Source organism: Azolla caroliniana, unplaced genomic scaffold, assembly GCF_043228905.1.
Source record: "Azolla caroliniana isolate FFs.n. ecotype wild unplaced genomic scaffold, voAzoCaro1.0.p SCAF_2, whole genome shotgun sequence".
Lineage (NCBI taxonomy): Eukaryota > Viridiplantae > Streptophyta > Polypodiopsida > Salviniales > Salviniaceae > Azolla > Azolla caroliniana.
Window position 1 is genome coordinate 24,928,856 of NW_028230437.1, and position 13,869 is coordinate 24,942,724.

The window sequence follows — 13,869 nt, forward strand, 5'->3', positions numbered from 1 at the left end:
ATGATGAAGCGTGTAAAAGCTATGGTAGCTTTTTTACTTTAACTCTGTCTCTCTCGTTTAGTAAAAAGTCAGTCTAGTAATAATTAGGGTTTTCGTTTCTCTTTCCCTCTCTTCAGTAATAATTAGGGTTTTGGTTTCTTTCAGCAAGAATTAGGACTCCTGCAGTATTTCTAGGGTTTTTATTTCTGTGTCTTTAATAAGAATTATGGTTTCCATTTCTTTCTCTCTCTCTCTCTCTCTCCGATTGTGTCCTCCGTCAGGCTTTCAACACAGAATTAGGGTTTCTGTTTTCGTAGTGACTTCACTTCGTTAAGAATTTAGGGCACCCCTTTTCTCTCAGAATCTCTTCGTTAAGATTTTAGGGCTCCTTGTCACTCTGTTTCATCTTCTGTATAATAATCAGGGCTTTCTTTGGCTGTATAACTTTTGCTTTTCTCACTGCGAGGAGAATTAGGGTTTTCCTGCGTCATGAAGAATTAGGGTTTCATTCTCTCTCACTTCGTAAGTTCTCTCTCATTCTACCTCTTCACAGTCTCTGTTGCCACCGGAATGAATTCTCTCTCTCTCTCTTCTCATTAGACTTTAATAATCGAACAATTTTCCTCTCTCCTCCACTGCGATTTTGTTTTTCCTCTCTCTTATTCGACGATTATTCTCTCTCCTGTTCTCGGAATGAATTATCTCTCTCTTCGCATTAGGGTTTAATAATCAAATAATTTTCCTCTCTCCTCCACTGCGATTTTGTTTTTCCTCTCTCTTATTCGACGATTATTCTCTCTCCTGTTCTCGAATGAATTATCTCTCCCTTCTCATTAGAGTTTAATGATCAAACAATTTTCCTCTCTCCTCCACTGCGATTTTGTTTTTCCTCTCTCTTATTCGACGATTATTCTCTCTCCTTTTTTTACGGTAGCCGCCTTGGGAGTGAATGAATGCCTTTTATGTATCTCTCTCTCTCTCTCTCTCCTCATCAGGATTTTTAACAATGGCGAATTTTCCTCTCTCCTCCACGCCGAATTTCGTTTTCCTCTCTCTTGCTCAGTCAATTACTCCTGCCTTTTTTCATTCTTGAGGTTGCGTTTGGCGCCATTTATTCTGGGGATTTGCACCAAAAGCAAACCCTTTTTATACATTGTGTTGGTTCATTATTTTCGTGGGCATGTCCTGCGTTCACACTTGGCAGGGTGTCCAATAACACCCGGTTAGGAAGCCCTGCTTGTCTTGTCTTTGTCTTTGTCTCTGTCTCTTGGTCTCCGAATCTGTCTCTCTCTCGGGGATTGGATGCGTAGACAATGAGTACACTAGGTGGACAAACATGTTTCGCTATGCTTCATACTTCTCGCTTGTGCCCACACCTCGGTGACCAAAACCCCGCGACACTCATCCAACAGTTGACAAAGGCACCCACCCTTTTGGGGGGTGTTTGCCTTTCTTTCTTGTCCACTCTCTTTGTGAGAGTGGTGGATAAGATGAGGGGATGCAATGGATGTAACAAACGGGTGGACAAAACATGTTATACGACCGCAAATAACCCTATAAGCATTCATCCCCAAAAACAATATCATGGTGCCATGCGCGACAAAAGCGAAGTTTTTTCTTTTTTTATTATATACATGCATATTTATTTCCGATAAAGTTTTCGTCAAAAGAAAAGAAATATCATGGGTTTGCTATGTTCACACAATAAATAAAAAGGAAACAACCCTTGTGATAGAAAACATTACGGCCCGGTTCTCAGAGTTCAGGAAGGATTTCGCCTTATTTTAGCCGATAGCCATTTTTATGTTCAGTTAGTTAAATGTGAAGGTCAAGAAGATTTTAGCACACTTTCCAATGCTTTTAGGTTGTCATAAAACACGTCCCCTATTTTAGTTAGCCCATTAGGTGCCTTGTTTTCTCGCTCTCTTGAAACCCGCACATCAAATCGATGAACATGTGTTTTATTGCATTTGCCCTAGTTTCATGGTCTTCCACATGTTCCTCAAGAAAAATGGGGTGTGACTAGTAGACATCCGTCCACCTTCAAGTTTCTAGCTACCGAGATTAATGTCTCTTATGTGGACTTTTATCATCTTTAATGTTGTCCTTCTTTATGTGTAAGTCTATCATTTTTAGCACAATCACCACATAGTAGTCTCGTTTGTGGATTTCTATCATTTTTTGCACAACTATGCTTCAAAGTTCAAACTTTGTTGCAAAGCCTCAAATCTAATGCGTTGTTTTTTTAATGCAAAGGAAAATAATTGTACTTAAATATGAGACATGTGGAGGATTACAAATTCAAAAACATCTTGGGAGTGAGTACATACATATATGGATTTTTATGCAACTTTTTTTATGTTAAAAATGTTGTAGGAATGGGGGACAATCCATGATCTTGTCCTTTGGGCATAATGTCTTGTCTTACCGACAAATTGGTCTAGATTAGGTTCACAAGTTTTATGTGACATTGAGGTGGCAAATGTTGTTTGAGCAATAAGCTTGGTGATGAAGGGCAAAAACGTAATAATTTGTGAATGTACTACCTATAGGAAATAGGCATAAGGGTAGAAGGAAGGAGGACTCGAGAGTGAATTGATTTTTGAGGAGGAAAGTGGAGTAAGCACAATGAATGTTTATTTTATAACAAAAGAAGAGATTAGTATTCCAAATCCAAAAGTTCATAACCAAAGGCGAACAACATCACAAATCACACAAATAAAAGGTAATTGCGCTTCTTCACAAGTTGAATATGTAACCTTGTCTTCCAAATTCTCATTGTTGATATATATGAGTTATGCAATTTTTTATAGTTAATTATCTATCTCTTTTTAAACATTGGCTTGCTTAGTCATTGGGTTTAATTGGATTTGTGTTTATGGTGCATTTAATTTGTTGGCACGCAAGTGAAGTAACGACACATTACAATTAGAGGTTAATATGAGATTATTGGAAAGTGTATCCACACTTTTTTTATCTTTTAGAAGTAAAGCAGGCATATATAGTTAAAGTAGAAAGTGATGTCCTTTGCATTTTCCACATACATCCCATGTTGAATGTAATTATCCTTGCGCCACTTTGTGAAATGAAGTAACAAAGTTACACAAAATCATGGAACATTGGTTCACATGATTTTAAATTATTATTTTTCACCTGATTTTATTTGGGGAAGAGGATTTTCCCTATATTCATGTTTTCTCCCTCTCAAAACTTATATTCGTGTCAAATTTACCCCAAATAATAATTTAATGAATGTGATTAGTGATATACTAGACCTCGACTAATGTATTTCATTGGGACTAGTCACTTGGAGGATTGGCATCAAGATGAGCTCCATTGCTCGAAGTGTGCCAACAAGTCATTGTTGAGTCACTCAATATCTTGGATGTATTTATTCGATTGGAAATAAATACATAGTTTGTCAAAGTCTTCATACTTCCTTCTTTATCTAATAATACAAGCATGATGTTTCATCATTATTTACAACCATCATTGACATTATTCATTACTGTGGAAATGTTCGAGACACATAATGACCACAAAATGTACTCCATACAAATGAGAGATTGTTCCGGATGGGTTATCTTTGATTGAAAAGCAAGCAACCTAAATAAATAGTACACATGACTTTCTAAGGGTTTTCAATGTGATCATATTCACGCTACAAATATTTAAAAATAAAATATTGGTTTGCCATTGTCACGAATTTGCCAATTTTTTATTGTTTTGAAGTTCAACAACTTTTAAGTATGCATTACTATAGTTAACATGTTTATCTTTGATGTTAATCACTATAACAATATTATTAAAGTTAACACTACATAATTGTAGATTGAAAAGGTTGAAACTTGATTTGAGATAATTAGAAACCCTTCATTGATTCATTAGTCAATGTGCTATACTCTTGTATGTTCATAAATAGTTATCGACACAATCATCCAGTGAAAAAATGCTTCCTATTTGAGCCCATGAGGTCATGCATCTTATCCTAGGACAATTGGTTTACATGTCAACGTTTCATCTAATATAAAAACCTTGAATGGCGCACTGTGTATAATAACATAGTGCAAATAAAATAAATACCTCTTAGTTTGCGTATTTTCACAATGCCCATTTGTCAAGGTACAACACATTAATTGTATTTGTCAAGGTGCCATTTATATGATTAGGATGAATGTATGTATTTGCATTTGTTAAGGTGTCATGGATGGTCATGGGTATGCAATAGACATGTCAATAATGTATCATGCATTCGTCGTGGATGTATCATGTATACGTCGTGGATTGGAGGGGAAAACAATTTTAAATGCTTGCCAATTTGAGATGAAATCTCATATTTATAATAAAGGGCCTACATGTAGAAGAATTAAAAAGCTCAAACATTGCTTGCTCACAAAGCAAATCGTACTCAACCACACCTTTGATGTATAGACTCGATCACTTGGCCCATTTAGTTAGATCTTAGAATCAATTGTGATTGCATACGAGATCGCAAGCAGTGTCCAATGCAATAATTGACATTTAACCACACTTATCAATTATCAATTAGTGGAAACCTTTGAAACATCCACAAGTTTGATTTATCCCCTAAATGCCATACATACATTTCACTACGTTTTTAGTAGTCCCTCTCTCTCTCTTGACAAATAAACAAGGTCAACATGCAAGAAATCATACAATCAAACTCGTCCCCTCCCCCTCGCCCCGCATTTTTATATTTTTTGAGCGTGAAACAATGGAATAAAGGGAAATGACAAAACAACTTGAGGTATTTATTTATTTATTTCCAAAATGAAGCTACTTTCCCATTAGTTAGGAAGGATTATTACATAGAGAGTCTACAAGGAGACTTATACACACATCGGGGAGTCTTCCTCCGATCAAGTAAAAGAAGATGAGCCTACTTACAATGCCTTGCGGCCTAACTTAATGTAAGAAGCTACCTATATCTAAGGCGATGCCCTTCAATGTTGCCTAGTACGAGTCGGCTCTTGGGGCCTACAACGAAGAGTGGGTGGCAGGTGAGTAGGAAACAACCAACGTGGGGGTTGGTAGTTCCACCTCGGGCCACTCCCGCCTTGCATCACCATAGTGTGTTTAGGAAACAAGTTGAGGTATTTTTTTCAAGAGGGGTTTTTTCTCCAACACCACGAAAGCTTTTCATTTATTTCCTTTGAAATGCCCTCGAGTTTTTCCCATTTCCTCGAAATGGCGATGTCCGGATAGCAGGGCCATATAATTGCTCAGGTAGTGGATGGACGGACGGCATGAATTCATGGAGAGTAATATGGGAGTCTCCTTAGGAATATATATGTATGTAAAGAACAACCGAGGGAAGGGTGTGCGTGTCTATGTGTCTCGGGGGGATTGGGGGGGGGGTCATGTCTAGGAGGATCATGCAATATGGATGTCCTGTGTAGACCTTTGGTTTGAAAAAGCAAAAAAGAAAAGAGTCAAGAGAGAGGTTGCAGTGTCCGGCCTGGCAAGACGCCCAAGTGTGAAACCAACAGTGGAAGTCCATGGCCAGCCGAGCTTCCCGCCGCGTTCGCTTGGACTCACTCACTATTGTTATTCTTTTTTGTTCTCCTCCTCCTCTTCTTCTTCTTCTCCTTCTTCTTCTTCTTCTTCGATCGATCGATCGATCTTCTTCTTCCTCTAGCTCGATCGATCCATCTGCCATCTCTCTCTACATCGCTTCCTCCTCCTCCTCCTCAGAAGAAAATCCTCCAGTCATAACCCGAGCTCGTTATTCCTCCTTAGCTCTCTGATCTCCATGGATGCTTCTTCTGCTGTTGCAGCGAATGAAGATCACCAGCTCCCACCCCCCGTCTCGGAAGCGAAGGAACTAAAGGAACGAAAAGAAGATAATCCTAGTCACTCGGAAGTTCCCGTGAAAGAAGACGGAGAGGAGATCCATATTCATGACGTACAGAAGGAAGACAAGATCGATCCTTCTTTAATATCTGCAGCTGATCCGTCAGCAATATCATCTGCTGACGTTGCCCTTGAACGAATGCCTGATGAGCCAGTATTCGATGGAACTGAGAAATCTCCAGCGGACATGGAGAAATCTAGTTCTCAGGCAGAGAAATCGGATAGTATATATTCTGGAAAAAGCCAGACTTCTGCCTTCGATTTTGCTCGGAAAGGCGTGGATTGGCCTGAGAAGGCTGCTGCATTGAAAACTTTCGTGAAAGAGAGAGGAGCTGTGGTATCTAATGTATTGAGAAGACTTTCTGATAAAATGGAAGATATTACATTCAATACTGAGCAACCAAATGAGAATATGAAGATAGAAAACCTTGAATCTGTGGATCCTTTGCAAGAGAAAGTAGTTGAAGGTCCTATAATGAAAGGCAGAATTACTGTCTTTTCCAAATCTGGATGTCAAGATAGTAGGGCTGTCAGATCGTTACTGAGAAAGAAAGGAATCAAGTATGTGGAAATTAATGTGGACGTGTTTCCACAGAGAAAGCTAGAGCTAGAAGAGAGAACAGGAACTTCTAGTGTGCCACAGGTTTTCTTCAATGAATCCTTTGTTGGAGGTATAGACGAGCTCAATGCCATGGAAGATAAGAAAGAACTAGATGAAAGACTCAAGGAAGTGTATGAGACGGAATGCCCGTCAACTGCACCACTTGTTCCTGTGTACGGAGAGGATGAACCCCTTAATTCAAAGCTTGATGAGTTTGCAGACGTTGTTGCAAAATTGAAGGAGAAGGTTCAAGTGAAAGATCGATTTTATAAGATGAGATTGTTTAGTAGGTGTTTCCCAGCTGCAGAAGCTTTGGAAGTGTTCGCAGAAGATCAATATTGCGAGAATGAAGAAGTAAGCTAAATTTTCATATTTCCTCCATGCTTTGGTATGTAAACTATGAAATTTAGTCTATGTTATGCCAGTGCATGAAATATTCTGTATCACAATTTATACATTCGTAGAACACACTTGAATTTTTTTTATCTCAAACGAAATTCTTAGAACATTCCAACATCTTTTGGTTGAACTGTGCACGCTGTTTTTTTAAGTAGATCTAGTTTCGCAATTTGTACATTCTTAAAATTCACAGTCAAATTTTTATTATCTAGATATTTTATCACAAACAAAATTCTTAGAACACAAAAACATCTTTTGGTTGAACTGTGCACGCTGTTTTTTTAAGTAGATCTAGTTTCGCAATTCGTACATTCTTAAAATTCATAGTCAATTTTTTATTATCTAGATATTTTATCACAAACAAAATTCATAGAACACGCAAACAGCTTCTGGTTCAATTGTACATTCGAACATTATTTAAAACGAGATCTTCTATCACAGACTGTGCATTCTTTGGACGTGCTAACAATTATCTATGTAGGTCTTCTATAACAAGTTACAAGCTCGCAGGAACCACTAACGTCTTTTGGTTCATTTTAATATTTATCCAGCAAGATCTTCATAACAAATTGTACATTATAGAAATTGTTATTGTTTCTAAAAAAGTCTAGAATTTCTATCACGAATTCTTAATAAGAAAAAGCCCATCATACTTTGTTCACCATTAGGCCTACCTTCTAATTCATAAGAAAAGGCTGACCAAAAATGTTCTGGTAATGAACTTTAAATTTGAGGTATTTTTGAATGGATTTAATAAATGGGCCTCTGGGAGTCATGAGATGCGTTTCAAGGTATAGTCTGGCCTCTTCGAGGAATCAATACGGAGACAGAATCTTCAAGGTTCATACCCCTTTCTTATCCTTCCTAACGTCCAAAATAATCTTTAAAAGAATTCCATGTAGTTTTCATCTTATTCTTGATGCAAAATGATGTCGAATTCCATCTGATGTAAATGAATATGTTATAAGTACAAAACTATGATTTTGAACTGCGAAAGCTGACTTGTATCCTCTGCAATCAACCCTGGGCTTGATGAGATGTTAAGTAAAAATTCAAACTCTAGAAAGTAATAGAATAGAACATAGTAGTAAATATACTTCTCTATTATGGCATTGTGATCAAGCAAACAAGTTTGATCTTTGTATGTTATAAGTGGTTAATTTTTTGTTTAATTGATTAAATCTCAATCTTGTAGGGAGTGGATTATGGAAGAAAAGTTGGGGCCAAACATTTCTTCCATCATGTCTTGCAGTAAGTAGCTGTCTATTTGGTCAATCCTTTTCCATTCTCTGATCCATAAAGAATGTAATCTAGTTAGTTTTTGCTCATTGCAGTGATAATGTATTCGAAGATGGTAACCACCTCTATAGGTTTTTAGAGCATGATCCTGTTGTATCATCCAAATGTTTCAATTTCAGAGGAGCTATAAATATCTACGAGCCACTTCCTGCTACTGAGATAGAAGCTAATCTGAGAAAATTTGCCCTTGCGATAATTGACTCATATGTTTCAGATGATGGGAAACATGTTGATTATGAACGTATTTCCAGCAGTGAAGAATTTAGAAGGTATGCTTCTCTTTTGTGTAATGCAACATTCCTTTATTTTCTGCTTTACTTGATATATAATGTAATTATTCACAGGTATGTGAAAATGTCTGAGGAACTCCACCGCTTTGACCTCAGTTCATTTACAAGGGAGGAGAAACTTGCATTTTTTATAAATTTGCACAATATTATGACCATACATGCAATTATTCTGATGGGACATCCCAATGGACCGTTAGACAGAAGAAGACTCTTTGGTGATTTTCAGTATTTGGTTGGTGGTTATCCTTATTCTCTGTCAGCAATTCAAAATGGAGTGTTACGTGGGAATCGGCGACCACCTTATCAACTTATCAAGCCATTTGGACCAAAAGACAAAAGATTGCCGGTATGAAATTCTTAAGAATATTTTTCTGTATGTTTTTCACACACGAAACATCCCAAAGAAGTGAAATAATAACTCAAAGAAAAATAAATAGGATTCTTGTGTGAGCTCAATTTCCATGTACCATTATTGGGAATAGCAATATATGAATGCCAAATTGGTATTCTAGCTATGAGTGTGGAAAAGTTCTTGTGATGATGAGTAATCAATATACTTGTAGTTTATACATGCACAAAAGTATGTGTATTGTGTGAGTTAATGATATGTAGAAAAAGTTATGAGTCCTTGTTCAAGGTAAACTGAACTCTTTTTAATTATTTGCATTTCTCCATCCTTTCTCTGTGTTGACATCATTTTGAATATTTGCTATCAGATCAATATGAATCATTGAGAAGGTGAGAAACATTTCATCATTTTGTCTTTATCAATGCCATCACAAAGTTAGCATTGGTTCGATGAAATTGTGTTTAATATGATTGTACTACAACATTGTTCATTATTTACTACAACTGTTAAGAAATGTGTCCGTGGTGGTCTACTACATCGTATTGTGTTGTAGGAAGTAAGGACATCGCTAGGTACCAGGTAATACGAATAACATCTATTCTTGTCTCAAGGAGTGATCAAATCAGTCCATTGGATCTTTGTGAGTGTAAACATTGATGATATGGGTGGGCATCAGAGAAGACAGCTTTTTGTTCAGAAGTAGCATGATTGCTTTGATAACTTCTGCCTTCTTGAGCTAGACACTCAAGAGAAAATGATTGCATTATAATTGACTGTTCTGTCTGTACATGCTTCTTTGTGGTTCTTTTCACTATATCGTGTATAATGTGTGTATGTACAAACTGTGCATTTGTACATACATGGATGTCCTTACTTTTTAGTGTACATACATTTCCTTACTTTTTAGTGTGCTTTAAGGCAAGGGGATGTGTGTAGACTGTAGAGATGTTTCCATGATTACATATGACTACCATAAAAGTAAAGCTAGTTTTGTGAGAACCATGCAACAAAGTTTCTACATGTGGCTTGTACGTAAACTCATCTTCCTCATCAAGCTCATGATCTTGATGGTATAGCTCCACTGAGCATGATATTCGATATGCCTGGAGGAAATCTATGTCTGTCAGATATAGAGAGGCTCAAGATTCTCCTTCTCTGCATTCTGCTCTTAAAATTTTCATAATTAGATATACCTATCCTCATCCTTCATTGGTATATGTGTTGAATGCAATTTCCATTTTCTCACATCCTCTTTGATTTTGGGTCCAAGAGTTGAGTTTCTTCTTGTAATATGTCTGAGAAAGAATGTGCTCTAGCTCCTCTTGCATGAAATGGTCACACATGATAGCCTATGTACGTGCAATCTGCTATGTTCTTTTACATTTACATGGGCAAAAGTACCACCATCAGCCATATATGCATGACTGTTTTTTGAAGGTGAGCTTGATCAGCCTTTCAGTGTCCCACCAAGTTTTTCGTCCTCCCTTCAGTCACCTCATCCAGCTTAAACCCTTTATTCATCTCTTCCACATTAAACCCTTCATTCATCTCAACATCTTAGCATCTTAGCATCTTAGCATCTTATGATCATTTCCTTAATGTGCTGCAAAATATGTCCTAAACATGTGTCATGGGATCAGTAAAAAGCCTATTTCCCCCTTTTTATCAAAGCTTAAAATTTTTCCTCCAAATTTAAAAGCATAGATGCATAATGTGAATTGTAAGCCCGATCCTCTTATTCTCAATTATGGAAGGAGCGAGTTTATAATCAAGTTCCATGGTGGCTTCGTCCATACCCTACAAACACTCTTTATTCATCTCCACCACATTAAAACTTCCACTTTGACAAGTCTCCACAGCATGATTTGGAAATGTCAAAATATGTAGAGGCTCTCCATCCCATTTATGGTTTGCCCTGCTGCTATTATGATCTCTTTATTGTTTTAACTTGATTTATAAGCAGATGGGATATCTAACATTTCAACTCTTTTAGTTTGATTTATAAGCACATCAGCTAACATGTGATCTATTTGTTGCTTAATCACTGGTGACTAGGTCGCATTAACAGAACCTGAACCATTGATTCACTTCGCTCTTACAAGCTCATCACAGTCAAGCCCTGCGCTGAAGTGCTACTCTCCTGGAAATATTGATGCAGAGCTTAGAGCTGCTGTGCGTGCGTTTTTTCTGGATGGTGGTGTGGTAATTGATATGGATTCAAAGACTATTCATCTCAGCAAAATTATCAGCTGGTAATAAGGATGTTTATTTCTACCAATGTATCTGTCGTTTTTTTAAATTCTCAAAGTACTCTTCACTCTCTATAATTTCTTTCTTGCAAAGATAATTCGCAAAGGAGCAATTGTAGAGAGTTGATAGGGTTTAGGGTTTCTGATTCTAGGAGGGACATTTGTGTATTTCTGATTATATGAGGGCTATTTTTGTAGTTGTGGTATCTTGGCAAATTTCCCTTTGTTTTTGTGAGTAACTATGTATTGCTTGTCTAATGCTTTGGAGTTTTGTATTATAATGACAGGTATAGTGCTGACTTTGGCAAAAACGATCTAGAGATTTTGAGGTGGCTTGTGAATCATTTAGATCCAACTAATGCTGAGAATCTATTGGAGTTGCTTGATGGAAATCAATTCAAAGTTGTATACCAACCTTATGAATGGGCTCTCAATGCATAGAGGAAATGTGAATTTGCAAAATCTCGTTCTGTTTACCCAGGTGACAATAATCTCGTTTGGGTTTTTTTTATGTATATCTACGTCAATCACATAATATGAGAGATCATATTCTATTTTTTGAGAAATTTCCCTTATCAGCCATTTTATGGTCACATTGAAGAGAGTGATCTGCACTATTATTTGTAGTTATAATATTCAGGTTGCAGTCATTTGGCGGTAACCTGTGCACAATTTATTATTCCTAGAATAGAAGTGCTTCTTTATCGTTCTTATTCAATTCATTCTTCGTATCTTACCTATTTTTACTTGTATATGCGCTATGTTGATTGTTAGGTCAGATACTTATTAATTGTTAGGTCAGATACTTATTAATTGGCATTCAGTCTTCTATAAACTGGATTTTCTCATTGGGAAGATAATCTCATATCAATTCCTGTTGAACTTTCTACGCTTGAGAGCTTCCTTTGATTTATAAGGAAATTTCACGTTTTTGGTCAGTTAACCTCCATTCTTTTTTGTGAACTTATTGAAAGGATGGATTTTGTTATCATGGTTTTGCGTGCTATGTTAGGTTTTGATTGGGGCATATAGTATTGTATTATTTTCTGACTGTTATGAATTGTGTGGAAGACACAGTTCGGTGAACTCTTAGTGTATATCCATAATCCTTCTCATACATCCGTATAACATTCCCTTATTAGCTTTGTAGGTGTGTTTGCTTTTTTTGCACAATGTTTATGAATATTGCTTTACATAAAAGGACTAATAACCATTAGGAAATTCCATGTTTTCATGATGGCCAATCTAAATATTTGCCATCAATATTGTCATATCTTTTGCAATGAATTAGCAGTAAACTGCAGAAAATTTGCTCCTTTTGATGTTCTAAGATGCAAAATTAAATATTGGATTACCCGGGAAAACAAGGTTGTGGTATTTTTGGAATGTCCATAAATACAGAAAATTTAGCATACCATGTTAGAGGTGACTTGTCTTGATCATTGGTATGTTGAATTGTTATATTTAGAGAGGATTTCAAATGTTAAATGATGATAAAGTTTTGAACATTTTTGTATGCAGTTACGTATTGTTACATGCTGATAATTAGATTGTTCCATGTCTTTTTATCCCCAATTATCAAGAGAGATGAGAGCTATAGAGATGATATAAATTCAACAATCGGATAGACTTGGTATTCTGATAATTATATTGTTCTACAGGTTTTTATCCCCAACTATGAAGAGAGATGAGAGTTACTGAGATGTAGATATAACTTTAATAATTGGATAGACTTGGTATGATTTGTTGTTTACCCTTGATGAGATCAGTAAACTTGATAAGCTTTTACAAGTGTTAGACAGCATGCACAGAGTATGTATGTACTAAATCTAATTACATGGCTTGTTTAACATGCCTATATAATTATTATAGGACAATCATGCATGATGTATGCGTGCACAGAGCATGTACTAAATCTAATTACATGGCTTGTTTAACATCCCTATATAATTATTACAAGACAATCATGCATGATGTGTGCATTATCCTGCAACTCATTGGTAAAGCAAAGAACTATTACAAAATTCATCTTAAGGCTCATATTATAGCATAGTTTTGGTTAACTTCAATGGCTAACCTGTTTATTGTATTAAATCCATTGCTCTTTTCGCTGGATCACAATTAAATGGTGGATAACACCAACCAATCATGCAACTATATTAATGAGAAATTTAGATATCAAGAGAGAAAAATGTAACATTCTGAGGAAAATGTGATCATGGTCGTGGTCTTGTGCACCACATTTTGGTTTTACAAACAAAGATTCACTTCTTCGTCATTTGATGAGTGTGAAATGGCTAGGAAACCTATAGAACACTTGATTAAGAATTTTGACTATTTAGGAGTGAGGAGAGTCATTAAAGTTGAACAAGGGTCTAGTAGCCCACCTTATATACTTGTATAAACCATATAGGATGATTGTATGCGCTTCTATTGCTTGTTAAATGTATGTATTAATATGTTGCGCTGTTGTGTGGCTTGCCAACCCTTGCGCCTACACTCCTCTTGTATTACCCAAACTATCGTGCGTGCACGAGAGGCTATGGCAGCATGGAGTGAAAGGAGAAGCATTGAAGCATTCGAGGTTATCAAGATTGCTCAAAGCTGCTTTGTCATCCTAAGGGAATGATTTTAAGAGTAGGAAGGTTATCAAGATGCCCTCAATTAGGTGCAGAATAATCTAATCCTTTGGTAGTATAACAAGTCATACATCTAAGCATGTTTGCGCAGGTCACAAAGAACAGGGTAGTCATAAATTATGCATGTCCATATACATTCTCTATCAGCAGGCAAATGTTTGTGAACTTGTAATAATGATTCACAAGCAAA

The 13,869-nt window shown here is 36.6% G+C and overlaps 1 protein-coding gene across 1 annotated transcript; it reads left to right on the top strand.

The window, feature by feature from the left end:
• Positions 1-5,647: 5,647 nt before the first annotated feature.
• LOC147867765 (uncharacterized) lies at positions 5,648-11,751 on the top strand. Its single transcript, XM_087315573.1, has 6 exons — positions 5,648-6,808; positions 8,049-8,104; positions 8,188-8,421; positions 8,497-8,788; positions 10,847-11,043; positions 11,328-11,751. Exons 1-6 carry the CDS (start codon positions 5,753-5,755, stop codon positions 11,479-11,481), a joined length of 1,989 nt encoding a protein of 662 aa, XP_087171699.1. The 5' UTR covers positions 5,648-5,752; the 3' UTR covers positions 11,482-11,751.
• The last annotated feature ends 2,118 nt before the right edge of the window (positions 11,752-13,869 follow it).